Raw genomic sequence first — 17,159 nt, 5'->3', positions numbered from 1 at the left:
GGCCTTGCTCCCCGTCGGCCGGCGCGCGCGTCCCGTCCGTGGCGCGCCCACAAAGACGCCCGCCAGGCGCCGCGGGCGGCCAAGGGCCCCGCCGGCCGCGTCGGCTCCCAGCCAGGCGAGCGGCCACGCGCCCAGGCCCGCCGTCAGGATGGCCGAGCGGTCTAAGGCGCTGCGTTCAGGTCGCAGTCTCCCCTGGAGGCGTGGGTTCGAATCCCACTCCTGACACGCTGACATTTTTGCCCTCCCAACCAACGCCCGCCTCCCGGGCCTCCCGCACACCCGAGCGCCGCCCTTGACCGCCTTCCTGGCCGGCCCGGGCTGGCGCTCCGACCTCTGGCCGCCACGCCAAACTCCAGGCCCCTACACGCACGCCTCTCGACCCCACCAGCTTCTCACGCCTGCCGCTGTGCGGGCCTGGCGCACTCAGCCCAGGAGGCTGCCCCAGCGCCTCGAACCCACTGGCAACTGTTCTTCCCGAAACAGCGCGCGCGCCACCACCCACTCACTCACACACCCTTCCCACCAGACCCCACACGCGGGGGCTTCAGGACTTCGCGCCACATCGTTCCACGCCTGCTCTCGCCTTACCCCTCGGCACACCCACCCCATGTGGTGGTTGTGTAGCCCTCCCTCCTACTCGCACTCCCACGCCCACTCCCGTTCCCACTCCCACTCCCATTTCCCCTCCCCCACCCAACACTGCGTGAGCAAAGCCCTCCACGGGTCACCTTCTGACTTCTGCCTGGTGCACAGCGTCTCGCTCTTGGAGCACCACGCCTGCGCAATGGGCGGCACACCGTCCAACACGCTGTCCTTTCCCACAGCCCCCGGCCGCCCGGCCCGTCCATTCTCTCCACACCCTGCTCAGGTCGCCGTCCCCATCTCGCTGGCCTGTGGTGCCCACCACGACTTTTCACGTCGGGGCCTCGCCCCGGCCCCACGCAGCCCCGCCTTCTGCTCGCCAGCCGACCACAGCGCCCTCCTTGCACGGAGCCTTCCTGGCACGTGGGACCAACCTGGCAAGCTGGCTCCGGGGAGCAGCGAGCCAAAGCCCTGGATCCCCGTCGCCCACACGCACACGTCGGACCCACGGCCGGGGCCAAGCCCCGTCTGCACGCGCGAAGGCGCCTCGGGGGCCCAAACCCACGACGATGGCGCGCGTCCTCCGCGGGCGGCCCGCCCGGCAGCAGACACTCTGCAATAGCGCGCCCGCGATCCAACACCGCGCTCCTGCCTCGCCAAGGCACCCTGGAGCCAGACCCTTGCGGGCGAACCGTCGGCCAGAGCGCAGGCGCCAGGCTCAGGCCCCTCGGGTCTCTTGGCCTGAGCGCCGCTCAGCGGCGGGCGGCCGAGGCGGCGCTCCCCAGCCTGCGGCTCCCACGGCCGCCCCCACGCCACGGCCCTCCCACCCAGCCCTGCCCTGCACGACCCTGCCCTGCCCTCGCCCGGCAGGCCGCGCCGTTCGCCCCCGCGCACGGCCACGAGCCCAGCGCACCCGTGGGGAAGCCCGCCGCCCAGGGGACTTGGGCACGGGCCCGTGGGTCGTCGAAAGGAACGTCACCCGCCACACATCGCAGACCCTCATTGGCATTCGAGCGCGGGCCAGGCTGGGGCGGCTCCTGGCTTCCTCTGGCGACGCTGGCAGGGTCGCGGCGGCCCTGGGCCGGAGACAAGGCGCGGGATGGGCCGGACAGCCCTGCTGTGTCTCGGTGCATGAGTGCCCTGGGGCCTCAGCGCCTGCCCTCAGTCCGAGCGCCCTCCTGGTCCCTGGAGGCTGTTTCAGCTCCCTTGTCCACCGCTTAGCTCAGTTGGAGCATTTGGCCACAGAGGGCAGTGATCAGTGTCGGACGGCTGGTGGGGAGCGCTGCTGGCCTGGCGTCTAGTGGTGGCGGTCATCTGCGCAGGGGTGGTTCAGTGGTACAATTGTTTGCCAGGGGTCACGGCTGGGGTTCGATTGCTGGCCAATGCATCTCAATGTTTTCTTTCAATCCGCTATTCTAATTCTTTCTTTTTCCATTGCAGCATTTATAACGCTGAAACAAACGAAAGCCGTTAGCTGAAGACTGGGTTCTTTTGATTAGGCTCCTCCTCATTTACGAAGTGGGTTTCTTGAAGGCAGCAGAGACCTGGTGACACGGCGCAGCGACTCCGGGGTGACCTCGTCCCCCTGCCCCCTCCTGGGAGAGAACTCGGCAATCAGAGAAGGAAGACGCAGATGAACTGTGGTGAAATGTCCCTCCTGTTGTTCAGACCCGTCCCTGGTGCTTGTGTCACCGTGGAGCATCGTACCCAGAGGCAGGTTGGAAGGCACCGTGTGCATTTTTCCCTGTGGCCAGGAGTCAGGTGGGGAGTTACCTCCTGCAGGCCACAGTCCATCCTATGCCCTGAAAGCCAGAGGGTGAGTGAGTTCGCTGCTCTGCGAAGCCACCTAGCTCCCGTCGGTCCTGCGGCCTTACAAATTGGGTCTCCACCGTATCTCACTTTCTTTAATCCAGAACATCCTATTTGAGCTTTCTAGTGTTTCTACCGGGCGTGGACTTCTGCTGAGAAGCCAAAAGGAGGAGCCTTTCCGGAGACGTGAATGTGGAAATGGAGGAAAGAGAAGCAAAAGGTCTCTGTAAGCTCCTGTCTCCCGGCTGACAGGCAGGGCTTCCACTGTACTGACGAGGATGCGATCTAACGGGAACGTGATACTTTCTAATGGTGAACTTTAGCAGTGTATTTGTTATAATATATCGTTATTTGCCTGATTCAAGGGAAACTAATTTTTAAAAAGAGAAACTAAAAACCCATGCTCGATAGTGGCTCTTTTCTCCTCAAATGGCTCAGAACCCTTTGGAAAGTTCCCGGGGCCTTTGAAGAGGAAGGAGGGGGTGAGGATACAGAGGTCAGTCCCCCTTCTGGACTGGGTTTCTTGGTCAACCCTCTCCCAGTGTACCACTGACAAAGAGCTGGCAAAGTCTTCTGCTACAGAGATCAGCTGTACTGGAAGGTGATCAGTCCACGAAAAAAGGGAATGCATGAAGAAGAGTGCAGTGAATGACTTCCAGAGTGGAAAATGAAACCATCCTCAAAAAGGAGGAACCTATTCTCTTTCATAACTCCAGGAACAAGAGAAGCTGCCAGCTTGCAATTCGTTCACTCTCACATTGTAGGCCAGACAGGCCTGGATGTCAGAGTCCAGACATTTTGTCCAAGGACCTGCAAGAGAAGGGTCCTCCCCTCAGAAGGGAAAAGGTGGTCTGGCCGTGGGTCTGTGCCCTGCTCTGTTCAGGGACTGCCTTGTCCAAGCTCCTCTAACCTTTGCTCCTAGCCCTCAGCAGCCTCGAAACCCCACCTACCCACCCAGCCCCGAGAGTTCCAGGAAAAGCCCTAAAGCAAGCACCTCCGTGCCTGCACATCAACCACAGCATCACACAGGCATTCTTCCGATCTCGTTCACTTCTTTACTTTGTAAGTCAGAGAGGTTGGAGTATAGGGGAGCTTATATATGCATTGCTAACTTTACAACATGCTTCCATGTATCCATTTATGTTTAGGAAGTCAGTTTGAGTATCTTTAAAAGTAGAACAGACATTAAAGTGATGACTGAAATAGACACTGTGAAGTGGAGGCATGCTCATGACCCAAGACTGAGTATGAAAAGCAAGCTGCAGAACAAGATGTGTAGTATGACCCAAAACTGCGTATATGATGGTCTGTGACACCAACTACCTGTCTATCCTTGAAGAAGTCATTTCAACTATCTGGGCCTCAGCTCACTCAGTTTTAAAATGAGGAGATTGGACTGTGTCATTTCCAAGGACTTTCTAGGTTTAAAATTCTCTGATTTCAAATGCTGAAGAATTTCCTCATTCCACAAATATTTATTGACTCCTTTATCATGTGCCAGACACTGACCCGGACTCAGGAATACGGTCGTGAACAAAATAGACACAGGGCCTGCTCTCCCGGAGCTCACAGGCTGATGGGAGGAGGAGTCACACAGTAAACAATTACACAAGAGATTGTTTATTAAACAATTGTCAATTAAACAATTAAACAAGGGGATTAGGGGATGGTGGGAGACTGGGCTTATACTAAAGGATCAAGGAGACCTCACTGATAAGGTGACACTTGAGGAAAGATCATAATGAAGTACGATGTAGATATCTGTAAGAAAGAACCTTCCAGAAACAGGAAATAGCATAAGCCCTAGGCAGAAGTAGAATTCGTGTGTTAAAGGAAGCAAGGAAGAGCAGGAGATGAGGTCAGAGAGGCAGTGAGGAGCAAGATCATGTAGCGCCTAGTAGAACGTTCCAAAGGTCTTAGCTTTCCTCTTAATTGCAAGGGGGAGCTCTGGCATGGCTTTGAGCAAGGAAGGGAAAGAGACAACACACATCTTAAAAAGATCACTTTGGCCGGTGTGGTGAGAATCGACTGTAGGGTGGCAGGGTGAGTGTAGGGAGACCCGTCAGGGAGCTACTGCAGTAACCCAAGTGAGACATGATGCTGGCTTGGACCGAGGTGCTGGTAGTACAGTCCTGAGAAGCGCTCAGATTGCTGGATTGATTGAAAGGAGAGGCAGGATTTACTGAGTTTTTCTAGATTTGAGGAGCCTCTGTTTAGGGGCTATGAAAACACATTTGCTGTGAGTCCTTGTCAAGCTAGGTGGGCTGGACTGTGCCTTGACCTTCAGGAGCTCAGTCAGGGTGTGGCCTGTTGGCATTTAGCTCTGAAGATCACAGGTCACAAGGGTGGTTGGAGTCTCCTTGGCCCAGACCTCATTTGTTTTCAGGGCTCTGGCTCCATCTCACGTTGCAATTCTTCCCATCTCCCACTGATCTTGGAAGGTCTCTCTGCACAGAAACATACAGCCCTGTATCCACTGCAAACAGGAGTCCCATCACCAGGCAGAAAGCGATTTGAAACCAATGTAGAAAGAAGAATACAGTTGCCGGACCTAATAAGAGAGGCAGAGGGATGAGATGATTGACAGTTGTTAAGGCAGTAATTTGGAATAAACAGTCAGGTCCCTGTTGGGGAGCCTTTGTGAAGTCACTCAAGCCAGGGGCTAAGGCCAAGGCCAAGAGCAGACAGGAGCCCAGGAAGTCTTCCTAGGATCTCTTCATCTCTCGCCTTCCCAAATAAAGCTCTGGATCAGCATTTCCCAAAGGGTGACCTTGCACGTGTGTTCTGAGGGACATTAATAGAAGTTAAACAGGAAAAAGGTTTTGTGGTCACCTAGGTTGGGTAGATGCCTTATAAAACTTAAGTTAAAAAAGTTTTTTTTTACAATACGACTTCCAGAAGTCTTTAACGAGCATTATGAATATAAATGGGAGGAACAGAGTACTCAGCATCTTCTGCACTAAGGACCACACAATCATTCATTCTGAAAAGCCTCTCAAGGAGTTTATTTTGGGAAATATTGAACTGGGAAATCCACAGACCACATCAACACGTTGTCACCTCCTCTGAGCCCAGGACTGGGTGGTATTCATGGACCAAGACTGTAGCTTGTGATGCCTCCTGAAAGGGCATCATATGGATTTCACAACACACAGTTTCTCAGGAGCAGACAGAAGCCTAGTTCTTTGCTTGTGGAGAGAGATCCTCATGCCAACATGGATGCCCAGAGCTTAGATGGGAGCCTAGGCTGGGAGGGTGAGCAGGGAGGCACAAGAAGCCTCAGAATCCTAGAGACAAGAGGGCCATATGGCAAAGTGGAGTGGTTTGAATGAGGTGGGAACAGGGAGGGTGGTTATGTCTGGTGGATGGATTTGGGGGGATGAAAAGGTGGCTTCTGTCCCCTGAAAGTTAAAACTTCAGGTGAATCACACCTGTTTCTGTAATCCCTGAGGAATGAGCTGAGACAGAGCTGCAAAGCCACACAGCCATCATGTCCAGCTAGGAGTTTTAGACTTCCTGTTGACATCAAAGAGGCCCACTCAGGAGGAGGCAGGTACTGAAATTCAAAAAAGATTAGTGATCCTCTCCCTACGCATCCTTCCAAGGCTGTAAGCTCCTAGAACAGCCTTGGTTCTCACCTTGGACAGTGATCTTCACAGGCTGTGACGAGAGCTGCATCCGATCTATAGTTCCTGAGCAGCGGTACTCGCCACTGTGGTTGCAGTTTGCTCGTAGGATGGAGAAGGTGGAAGTGTTATGGAAAAACGTCAGGGATTTTCCATTCTGGAAGAATGTGATCCTGAACAGACGCTTGCTTTGCAACTTGTGGCACCTCAGGTGGATGGGCTCCCCCTCTTGGAACACCAGGCGAGGGGTCTGGAGCAGCAACCAGTCTGAAAGACACAATGTTGGAAGGAAAAGTTCTAAGGCTGGATACCAAGGCCCTTGGAGCCTCATGCGTGGGGTGACATTACTTACAGAATTTGAAAAGATGTTGAGCAGAGGAACTGAAGATTCTTCATGGCAAGAGTGAGTGCTCTCTTACAGGGAAGACATGGTATTATCTGTGGGACCTCTAAAGGATAGTTTTCAGAAGTTCCAAAGATGAATAGTAGGAATCCCAATCCCAGGGCAGGGGTGTGGGGTGATTTTGAGGAATTCAAAACACTGTACAGGATAAGGAAATGAGTGCATTTCAGTAACTGTAGAGGTTGCTGAACAGGACCTGAAACCTTCAGTTTGTGTGGATACAGCATTTGTGGTCAGGGGATTATTAATTTAATGGTAACTTTTGAACTGTTTTGGAAAAGGAAGGTGAGCAGCCATTAACCATATTAGCAAGGAAGCAGAGCTTTAATAATGCCTCACCAACCCTGAATGGAATCTTCCATCCACATTAAAATGGAAATGTGTGACCTTACGAATTCAGTATTCAGTTGTGACTCTGAACAAGAGGAGCATTAAAGAAAGCTTTTTAACTTAAAATCACTTTTCCTCCCTCCTTACAAAGAGTCCCACTCCCAACCAAGGGCTCCCTTCACTGAGGGCACAGGAATCAGATTCTGAAGTGTGGCTACCTTGGAGGGCTATAGAGAGTGTTTCAATAAACCAAATAGAGAAGAAAATCAAATTATTCTATTTATTATAAAAAGAAATACTAGAATTTATTACATCTTATTTAAAAGAAAACTCATTTAAGAAAACAGTATCCTGTACACGAAAGGCAAGGTACTGTTGTTCAGACAGCGTGAGACAGAAATCTGAAGACAGGATTCTGATTGTGGCCCTACCGTTTCCCTCTGTGCTCCTAGGGCTCACGGGCTTAATCTCTTTGCACAATGGAGGATGGGACGAGGTGGTTTCCCTCTAATGACCATTCAGAACCAAGTTTTGCTAAATTTATACTTTTACATTTTAGTAGGAAGACTCAGAAGTACAACCAGCTGTTTCTGAGGTGGCAATGCACCAAGAGAAGAGTTGGGTAGCTGTGATGTCATTGGTCAGGTGTGTGAGGTTGAGTCAATATTTATTTCCCTTTCCATTGAGCACCATCAACAGAAAGTGACTCCACCACCAGCATCTCTGGCACAGGACCTTAAAAGACTACCAGAAAATCACCCTCCTGATGTGAAACAGAATTAAAACACTGAAAGCTCACATGTGACCATCTTCAGGGTTTATGCACCAAGATGCAGCTGAAGTCAACTACAATATAAATGGCTCATATTTCAGACATTGGAAGGGGGGTAATACAGTGTCTAGGAGCATTTCCCTACAGAGTCTATTAAACTGAACACAGTCAGATATTTACATAAACCTACGTCAGATCCTGTGACTCCTTTAATTAAACCCATCTAATGAATTCTCATCTCCTTCAGGAATATCAGTTCAAGTCATCATACCAGACTACCAGCTGCCAGATGGTTGGCCCCTTCCCAGCCCCCTCCCCTCTGACCTCATCTTCCAGATTCCATATCTCCCTCTGGTCTCCTGCAGCATGGGCAGAATGACCTCCTCACCTGCCAGGCACACTCTCAGCTTAGGACCTTTGCAGTCTGGTTGCCTTCAATCCCTGAGTTTTACCACACAGCCATGAGGGTAGGATGGTTTTATGGAGCAGAAATTTCCTTCTGCTTCTCTCACCTCCGGCTGCTTGTTTATGGCCAAGTAACCTTCCTACTCAACTAGGACTGAGGCCAAACAGCCTAACGTGTTCTGAGGAATCTCTTAGGAACTTCCACCCTGACCACACACACCAAGCAAAGAGGGTTGGTGAAAAGTTAAGTGAGTGGGCAAGAACTATGTCAAACAATTCACAGCGATGGTTTCCAGTAAACAGGCACCCCTGTTTCCTAAAAACTTCTACCACATCAATAGATTTCATCTCTCCTTGTCCTCCCAGACCTTCCCCAGAACTTCCTCCACTGACCGGAAATCACATCCAGATGCACAGGGTCACTGAGGCTCGTGTGGCCCGTCTGGCACCTGTAGTCTCCACTGTCATTGTTTTGGGCCTTAAAGCTGTAGCTGGGCTGGACCTGGGTCGGGATGGGGCTCCCATTATGGAACCACTGAGTGGGGTTGTCCTCAGGGGTATGGGCCCCCTGGCACTTCAGAGTCACATAATCATCCTGCAGCACGTTGATCCATGGGGGCTCAAGGCTCACCACAGCCTTCGGGAGACCTGCTGAGGGACAGAGAGCAGAAAGGGATGGGAATAAATAACCTTGGAGGGACCATAGATTCCAAAGGAGTTCCCAGGGGAGACCAGGGGCCAGAGAGTCCTACTGCAGACCCAATTAAAGATCTGTGTACTTCTAGCAGCCTCATTCCCTTTAGATCTTTGGTGGATCCAATGGGAATCCAACCAAGAATCAAATCCCAGGTCCCACTAAAATGGGGGAACCACCCCTGCTGAACCCAAGCCTGGTTCTTGGTGGAACAGACATTTCCCTACATGGGAAATAGAGCCTCACATTGTGAGGCAATAACACCATAAACCCAAGGAAACAAAGAGCAAACTCACCAGCTCCTCTGTCTGCAGAAGCTATAAAAGAGAAGAGAATGGATCAGTGTAGAGCAGGAAAGATGAGGGGAGCGAACGTAGCAGGATGGGTGTGGAGAGAGGGAGAGGGAGGTGATGTTGGGCTCCTTCTTCCCCAGGACCCATCTCAGAGCCTGTTTCTAGTCACGTTGTTTCCAGTTTCCAGCCTGTTTCCAGTCCTCTTATAAGAGTACTCATTTCTCATGTCCTCCTCACCTCAGCCCTGTCTCTCCACAAGGCTACAAGGGAAACATGAATGTGTGGGGGCAGGGACTGTGAAAGAACCTCTGAATTCCAATCTGAGGAACCAGTGGAATGGTAATAATTCAGGGTTCTCTCTCCCCTTTCCATCTGTCCCCCACTTCCAGGGCCCAGGGCTGCCCCTCATCACACTGACCCCTGGAGCCCTCACAGAAGTGACTGAAACTGCCCTGTTCCACGATGACCCTCACTCACCCAGCAGTAGCAAAACGGTCAGTGGTTGAAGCAGCCACAGGTTACCAGGATGTACATTTGGAAACATCAGGATCTCCATAGTCATCCCAGAACTGGGCCTGAGTCCAGTGGCGTTTGGGAGATGAACTTAGAAAAGAGGAAGGAAATTGTTACATCCTTTCATTCAGTTTCATAAGTCACCAGACTCCATTTCTGCTAATCAGTCAGTAACAAATCAGAGGAGCAGTTGAGTCTGCTTTACAGACAAATCTTTCTTTCATGTATCACCTTGTTTGGTCCTGTGAAAACCCTGGGCAGGGGTTCTTGTGCCGGTGAGGAAATTGACGAGGGGAAACACCAGGAAGCAGAGCTGACAATGGAGCCCTTGTCTTGGGTTCTCAGTTCAGCCCCTTCCGACCACACTCCCTGTGCTGCCTCTCTGGCCAGTAGACAGGAAGTTTTAAATGAATTTCAACACAGGCAAGATGAAGAAACCCATTAACTGTGCAACCAATAAGAATCAATGTTAAATGACCACAACACAGTGGAGCAGTTATCTGCAGGAAAGACTCCATCCAAGGAAGTCTCTAAGTACCCTGCAGGCAGGGCTATCTTTCTTTCACCTGCCCTTCACCCCTGGCCCTTCTAAGCCAAAAGAAAGTTTTCAAGTACGAGAAATAATTTTGCTAAGAAAGCCATAAAGTGTAGTATACCTGGTGTGCAGAGTTCATTGACTTCCCCATCTTCCGGAGACACTGGGCCCTGGGCCCTACATGAGAGAATGTGTCTATGCTTAGGGCCAGAGATGACCACTTCGACCGTGACCCCAAGGCTCAAGTTAATAAGAACATGTCGTGCGTCATGTTTCTTGTCTGGGCTGGCCACCCTGAGGGACACCTGACTGGACTATAGAAACATCCCATCAGTGGGAACAAGAAGAAATCACTCAAAGTATCCAAATACCTGAAACCCTGAGTTAGAACCCAGATAACCTTAGGATCAAAGGGAGTAACATGCACAGAACAAACGAGAGTCTCACTGAGGAGAGGATGCTGTGCCCCAGACCTGAATAATCGGCACTCCCGCCTGCTGTAAACCTTTTGGGACTTGCCCAGCTGATTGTGGTGTGGATGTTGTAAGTACTGATTTGTAGCTCTCTGCCTTCTTTTCCCCACTTTATTCCCCTCACAAACAAACTCTGATTGCTTAAACAACGAAGTAGCTTTGGCAGTACCTGTCATTTCTTATCCCCTACTGTTGTGGGAAACATTTTTTGGGGTAGTCAGCAGGATCTGCACTTATGGCCTTCTTGTTTAAGAAATCAGAGATCATTAAAGCTCCTATTGAGGTCCTGGGATGGGAGCACCCCTAGTTTTCTGCATTGGCCCAGGAATGGGGTCATAGATCAGTACTGTGTGAGGCATGGGATAATAAGCTCCCTATGTGGGAGCCTATTCATATAATGAAGGCATTGCAGACAGTAAAAGGAAAAGATGACACTGCCTTCTCGGCTAGAAGAGGGTGGTGCCTGTTACACGCCTTCCGTAGGGCCATAGAAGATTGGGACCACATATTGAAAGAAAAAGTATTACTGGAGAAAGAGCTGTCTGGTTGCCAGTCTCGGCTAGCCATGATGCAATGTCAGAAGTATGTGTGAGGGGATCAAGCTAGGACCTATCAACATGTTGCCAAAAAGGCGGCTGTGAGTCTGGCAAAGTATAAGCACCACCACCGCCAGGGGCAAGTGAATGTAGAAAAGGTTCATATGGCAATTGCCCTGGCTGGCCCTGATTGAGACCCTGATATTAGGATGGCGACATCTGGGATGATGATGAGAATCCCTCCTCAGATGAGGAGGCTTTGCCGGCCAGGACCATCCCTGCTAGACCCCCACGACGCCACCACCTAGAACAACAGGGAGATTGGGAAGTGTGGTGAGACGTAGTAGAAGACTTTACCCAGTAAGAAATTTCCGATATCCGAATACAACTGGATTCAGGAGATGCCTATAAATTTGTTACTGTTTCCACAGAGCCTACAGTGCATAGTGCTTTTAGAGACCGGGGTGTAGTGCCCCATGATGTTCAAGACAATCGAGCAGCTGATGGCATTACTTTGTTATCCTTGGCTGTTCGGGGGGCCCAGGACAAATATCCCACTGATGACGTGTGGCCAGATGCTGATCAGCCTCGGCATACCTTGAGGGATTGTTGTCAACGGATCAAGGAAGAGGCGATGAAGTGACCTTTTTTTCTGGGAGTGGCGGATGCATTGGCAAATATGCCTTTTAGTGTCCAAATACGTAATCGTATCATCAAAACAGCTCCACATGCCTATAAACGCCTATAAACAAGTCATTATGACACTATTGTTAAAGGAAACTGATACCATTATTTCAGAGGTATTGGAAAAGATTTCACAATTAGGAGATTTCGGAGATTGAGCAAACGCTTCTGAGGAAGTTGGCAGTCGCCAAGAGGACTTGCAAAACCGAAAGGAAGGAATTTCTCAGAAGGATATGTTGTCAGCCCTTCTACAGGCAGGGGTTCCTAAAGAACAGGTTGATGGGGCAGAAACTAGGGATCTGTGGCGTTTGTTCAAGGAAAAGGGTTTGCATGTACAAAAAGCCTCAGGAGGAATTCCACCAGAGAAAAAGGAGGTACCCCCAAGTAAACGAAATATAACCCCCTCGGCTGACCCTCTTTTTGCTGATTTATTAGCTTGACATGAGGGCCAAACCACTGTACAGGAGGTTAGGGCTGCTGTTAAAACGGATGCCCATCCTCATGGAGCTCTAACAATTTTTTGGAAGAATGGTTCAACAACAGTGACCCGAGCATTGGTGAATATGGGGGCAGAGGCCACCCTGATTTATGGCAATCCTACAAAATTTAGAGGTCAAAAAATTCGTATTACAGGTTTAGAAGGAAAAGAAATTTCTGCAGTAGGCACACGTTTGACCATACAGATAAGACAGCTACCAAAGCAAACGTATCTGGTGATGATAGTTCCAATTCCAGAATATATAATTGGCATCGACATTTTAAAGGGATTAACATCACAGTTAACAGATGGACAATATCAATTTGGGATACGTTCCTTGACATACTTTAACCTTTCTGTCATCATTGGATGTATTAAACACAAGGTGGAACTACCCCCTGCCACCTCAGTTGTACATATGCGGCAATATAAAATTCCAGGGGGTCAAGAGGAAATTTCAGATACTATTCAAGAATATCTTAACACTAAAGTATTGATACCCATAACCACAGAATGGAATAATCCTATTTGGCATGTTAAAAAAAGTGATGGCTTCTGATACATGACAGTAGATTATTGAGAACTAAACAAGGTGTCTCCTCCCTTAATTGCTGCTGTGCCTGATGTGGTCACCTTAATAGAAAAAATACAAAGACATCCTGGTGTTTGGTAAGCAGTAATTTATTTACCAAATGCTTTCTTTTCTTCTCTTTTTTTTTTTTTTTTGAGGAAGATTAGTCCTGAGCTAACATCTGCTGCCAATTCTCCTCTTTTTGCTGAGGAAGGCTGGCCCTGAGCTAACATCCACGCCAATCTTCCTCCACTTTATATGTGGGACGCCTACCACAGCATGGCTTGCCAAGCAGTGCCATGTCCACACCCAGGATCCAAACCGGCGAACCCCGGGCCGCCAAAGCAGAACGTGCGCACTTAACCGCTGAGCCACCAGGCAGCCCCAAACGCTTTCTTTTCTATACCTATTGCTAAGGCAGTTCAATCACAGTTTGCTTTCACCTGGTTGGGATGACAATATACGTTTACTAGATTGCCACAAGGATATATACATAGTCCAACTATCTGTCAGAGAGAGGTGACGGAAACACTGTCTCACACTTCAGTAGATTCAAGTACACAGTTAATACATTACACTGATGACATTTTAATTCAGGGATTAAGTCACGAAAGGGTAACTTGTGCTTTACAATCAGTGTTAGAAGTCCTACGGGAGGAAGGATGGAAGACGAATCCCGCCCAAATCCAAGAACTGGCACAAACTGTTACCTTCCTGGGGATAGTTTGGAATAAAGGACAGCAAGAAACTTTATCCAAAGTGAAGCAAAAGATCTTGAGCTTTGCCCCTCCTTGAAACAAAAAGGAGGCTCAAAAATTTATCGGTCTGTTTGGTTTCTGGTGGCAACACATTCCACATTTAAGTTAAATTTTAGCCCCTCTATATCCAGTTACCCGGAAAAAATATCAATTTCAATGGGACCAGCAAGAAAAGGATGCTTTTGAAAATGCTAAGCAGGCCATACAAATGGCTTTAGATTTATGGCCAGTATGAGAGATCCGCCTGGCCTATTGAATTGCAAGTCCACACAGCAGGTGGATATGCAAATTGGAGTACTTGGCAAAAACAGGATGGATAAAGGTACCTTTGGGGTTCTGGACTCGGAAGCTACTGGAGGCTGCCAAATGTTATACCCCTTTTGAGCAACAGTTATTATCACGTTATTGGGGGTTCTTGGAAAGTGAAGCACTGAGTATAGGACATGAAGTTATATTATGACCCCAAATACCTATTGGATCCAAGGGACACCTGCATCCCACCGAATTGAGCATGCTCAAGAAGCTAGTGTAATTAAATGGAAATGGTATATTCAAGATAGAATGAAACCAGGGCCCAAGGGACAAGCATTGTTGCCTGAACAAGTATTTGATCCCACACTCCAAGGCTCCCCAGAAATTAATAAGGAAAGCCCTCAGGAACAAGAGTCCCCCATTGGATCGGGACTACCCTTTCAGCAATTAACGGCAGAACAGCAACGGCATGCTTGGTTTACAGATGGTTCAGCACGAGTGGTAGCTGGAGCTCGGTGCTGGAAAGCGGTCACTTATAACCCCACATCCCAGAAAACTTTAGAAACCCAGGGAAAGGGAATGAGTAGCCAATATGCAGAGCTGTATGCAGTTTACCAGGCCATCAAGCAAGAGCTAGGAGGACAATGTTATTTATACACTGACTCATGGTCAGTAGCTAATGGGTTAGCAGTCTGGACGCCAAGATAGGATAAACATGAATGGATGCTTGGTAACGGAGAAATTTGGGAAATGCCATTATGGCAAGACATCTGGCTGTGGAGTTCCTCAATGATTATTACTGTGTTCCGTGTTGATGCTCATGTGTTGCCTACCTCTACAGAACACCTATATAATCAGCATGTGGATCATCTGGCTACAACCACATCAGTCGTTACAACAGCTTCTTCTTCAGAACTAGCCCAATGGGTCCACCAGAAAAGCAGTCACTTGGGAGCAGAAACTGCTTCCAAGTGGGCACAGCAGCGTGGGTTACCTGTAACATGGGATCAGCTCGAGAGTGCCTCATCAATGCCCTACTTGCCAAATTCAGAATAAAAAAGCAATTCCCCATCCCAAAATAGGGCAAATCAAGAATGGGCTTTATCCTGCACAAATATGTTAAATATATTATATTGGACCTTTGCCCTCACATCATGGAAAGATTTACATTTGTACTGTAGTAGATACATTTTCTGGGTTTTGGGTGGCCCACTCACATAGGCGGGCTACCGGATAGAGAACTCCTAAAATTTTGGGAATTATACAACTCTATTTTGGCACTCCTCAGCAGATCCAAAGTGATAACGGTACCCACTTTAGAGGTGAGTGAGTTCAGTGTTTGGCTAACACATGATATTCAGTGGATATATTATATACCTTATGATCCAGAAGCTGCTGTTCTTATTGAGAAAATGAAGGGTCTCTTAAAAACCCAACTGAAATGCCTACAGCCGGAGTGGCAGGGCGAGTAACGTACGTGGAGGGTGCCAGGCGGCCTTGTCGGAGTGCCAGGACACAGGGTAAAAGCAACAAGAATGCGACCTCTGGCGTAGGCTAAAAGTGTGTGTGGTGGGGGGAAGGGGTCGCGGCCGCCCGCACCACGCCAGGGATCGGGAGGTCGGTCGGCCGGCTGGCAGAGAGGAAGAAAAAAAAAATTGCTTCCCTGACCGGGAATCGAACCCGGGCCGCGGCGGTGAGAGCGCCGAATCCTAACCACTAGACCACCAGGGAGCGTCGGGCCTTCCGCCTTGTCTGTGCCTCCTGGACTCGGGGCCCGTAGCCCGCCCGCTCGCCGCTCCCTCGCCAACGGCCCCCTGCCTTCCGCAGGCCAGCCGCCCTCCGCCCAGGCCCAGGCACGCACCCTCGCCTGCTTCCTGCTCGCCGCGTCCTCAAAACGCTGCGCGCGCCTCCTGCCCGGACATGCACACACAGCCGCATGAATGCCTCCCGCCGCCCGCCTCCGGGGGCAGGAGGGCCCCGCAGCTCGGCAAAAGGTCGGCCCGCTGCGTTGGCCGGGAATCGAACCCGGGTCAACTGCTTGGAAGGCAGCTATGCTCACCACTATACCACCAACGCCGCACGGCCCGGTCTCTCCCGAGATGCCGACCCGGAGCTCCAGCCACAGCCGACTCGCCGCCGCCGCTGCCGCCTGGCGCAGCCCTGCTCAGAGGCCCCGCCCGCCCACAGCGCGGCGCTGCCACCGGCGCCACCAACCGCCGCCCCCCCCCCCCCCCCAGCGTTGCGCCCGGCGCGGCAGCCCTCGTCCGCCGGGACGGACCGCCTCTGGGGGGCGCCCTCGCTGCCATTCCACAAAGCGGACCCCGACGCCGACCGCCCCGCCAAACCCGCGGCCGGGCACACGTCCTCCACCGGCCGGCTCGCCCCAGCCCTTCTCCACCGGCTGCTCGGCGAGGCAGCTTCACGCACCAAGAGGGGACCCACCCGCCCCAAAAACCACGAACGAAAAGGCAGCTGTGCAGCTGCGCGTCGCGTCGCCCGGAGCCTAGTGCGCCAACAGCTTGGGGCGTGCCGCTCGTCGGGCGCGGCGGGGAGCAGAGGAAGCCTTGGCTCGGCCGTGCCGAAGGAGCGCCCGACGACGAGGGGGCCTCGGGGAGGGCTCCCCGTGGGCAGGCTGGGCACGGATTGGCGTGGAGGGCGGGGCAGGGCGAAGAAGCGCCCTCGGGGGCTGGAGGGCGGGGCGCGGCAGGGCGAAGAAGGGCCCTCAGGGGCAAGCGGCCGGAAGCAGAGCGGCGCCAGCCACCAAAAAGGGACGTCTTGCCTCCCCATCGGGGAATCGAACCCGGGTGTTCCGCGTGACAGGCAGGGATACTCACTGGCGGGGTCGGAAAGCCGAAGAGTGGAAAAGAAAGATTTCTTGGACTCTCAAGGTCTGGCAGTAGTGCTCTTTTATTTAGAGAATAGTGTGGAATAGCATGGGGACAGGACCCGTGGGCAGTAAAGAGCTGCTGCATGGGGACAGGACCCATGGGCAGTCAGAGCTGCTGCTGAAAACATGCGTTGAGAATAGGGCTAAATTTATAAGGCATGGGTACGTGACTTTTTACTGGAAAAAGAAAAGATGATGTAAAAAGTCATTAAACGGTTTCAGTGCAGATGGGGTCTGGTTATTGTGTGGTCGTATAACTTTAGATATGAATCTGGTCATATAGATTCGCATTAGGCCAGGTCACCTTGGGCTTCTCTCCCTGGGGCAGCCTTGATCCACATCATAAAATCCCCCCGAACCCATTTGGTCCCGAAATCTTTTGCGGATATGGACGATGGTCAATATTCTGTAACTACTTCTGGCTGTACAAGGTCATAGAGCTGTCCCTAAATGGGGCCATAGGTACAGGTAGGCAGTTCAGCGGACCAGAAGGTTGCACCCGTGGAGCCCAAGGCTGACAAGGTATACAGATCCTCTGGAGATGAGAGAATCATTTGA

General features: G+C 51.1%; 1 protein-coding gene and 1 non-coding gene across 12 annotated transcripts; one reads left to right on the top strand and one right to left on the bottom strand.

Moving 5' to 3' along the window:
• Window positions 1-142: 142 nt before the first annotated feature.
• Window positions 143-225, top strand: TRNAL-CAG (transfer RNA leucine (anticodon CAG)). Its single transcript has one exon. It is a non-coding gene; the product is annotated as a tRNA-Leu (tRNA).
• Window positions 226-3,995: 3,770 nt separating this feature from the next.
• On the bottom strand, window positions 3,996-16,348 carry LOC100065733 (low affinity immunoglobulin gamma Fc region receptor III). Of its 11 annotated transcripts, none has more exons than XM_070266867.1 (6): window positions 16,157-16,348; window positions 9,392-9,517; window positions 8,918-8,938; window positions 8,321-8,575; window positions 6,030-6,284; window positions 3,996-4,942 (listed from the first exon to the last, which is right to left on the bottom strand). In XM_070266867.1, the coding sequence occupies exons 2-6, from the start codon at window positions 9,474-9,476 to the stop codon at window positions 4,764-4,766; spliced, it is 795 nt and encodes a 264-aa protein (XP_070122968.1). In that variant the 5' UTR covers window positions 9,477-9,517; window positions 16,157-16,348; the 3' UTR covers window positions 3,996-4,763. The 11 variants fall into 11 exon arrangements, with proteins under 11 accessions (XP_070122968.1, XP_070122972.1, XP_005609948.2 ...); XM_070266871.1 differs by having other exon boundaries at window positions 8,321-8,578; window positions 16,157-16,318; XM_005609891.4 differs by lacking the exon at window positions 16,157-16,348 and adding an exon at window positions 15,774-16,035 and having other exon boundaries at window positions 8,321-8,578.
• Window positions 16,349-17,159: the final 811 nt, after the last annotated feature.

The sequence above is a fragment of the Equus caballus genome, chromosome 5 (genome assembly GCF_041296265.1).
Source record: "Equus caballus isolate H_3958 breed thoroughbred chromosome 5, TB-T2T, whole genome shotgun sequence".
NCBI lineage: Eukaryota > Metazoa > Chordata > Mammalia > Perissodactyla > Equidae > Equus > Equus caballus.
Note: the sequence above shows the minus strand (reverse complement) of the source record. Positions and strands in the feature narration are given on the sequence as shown.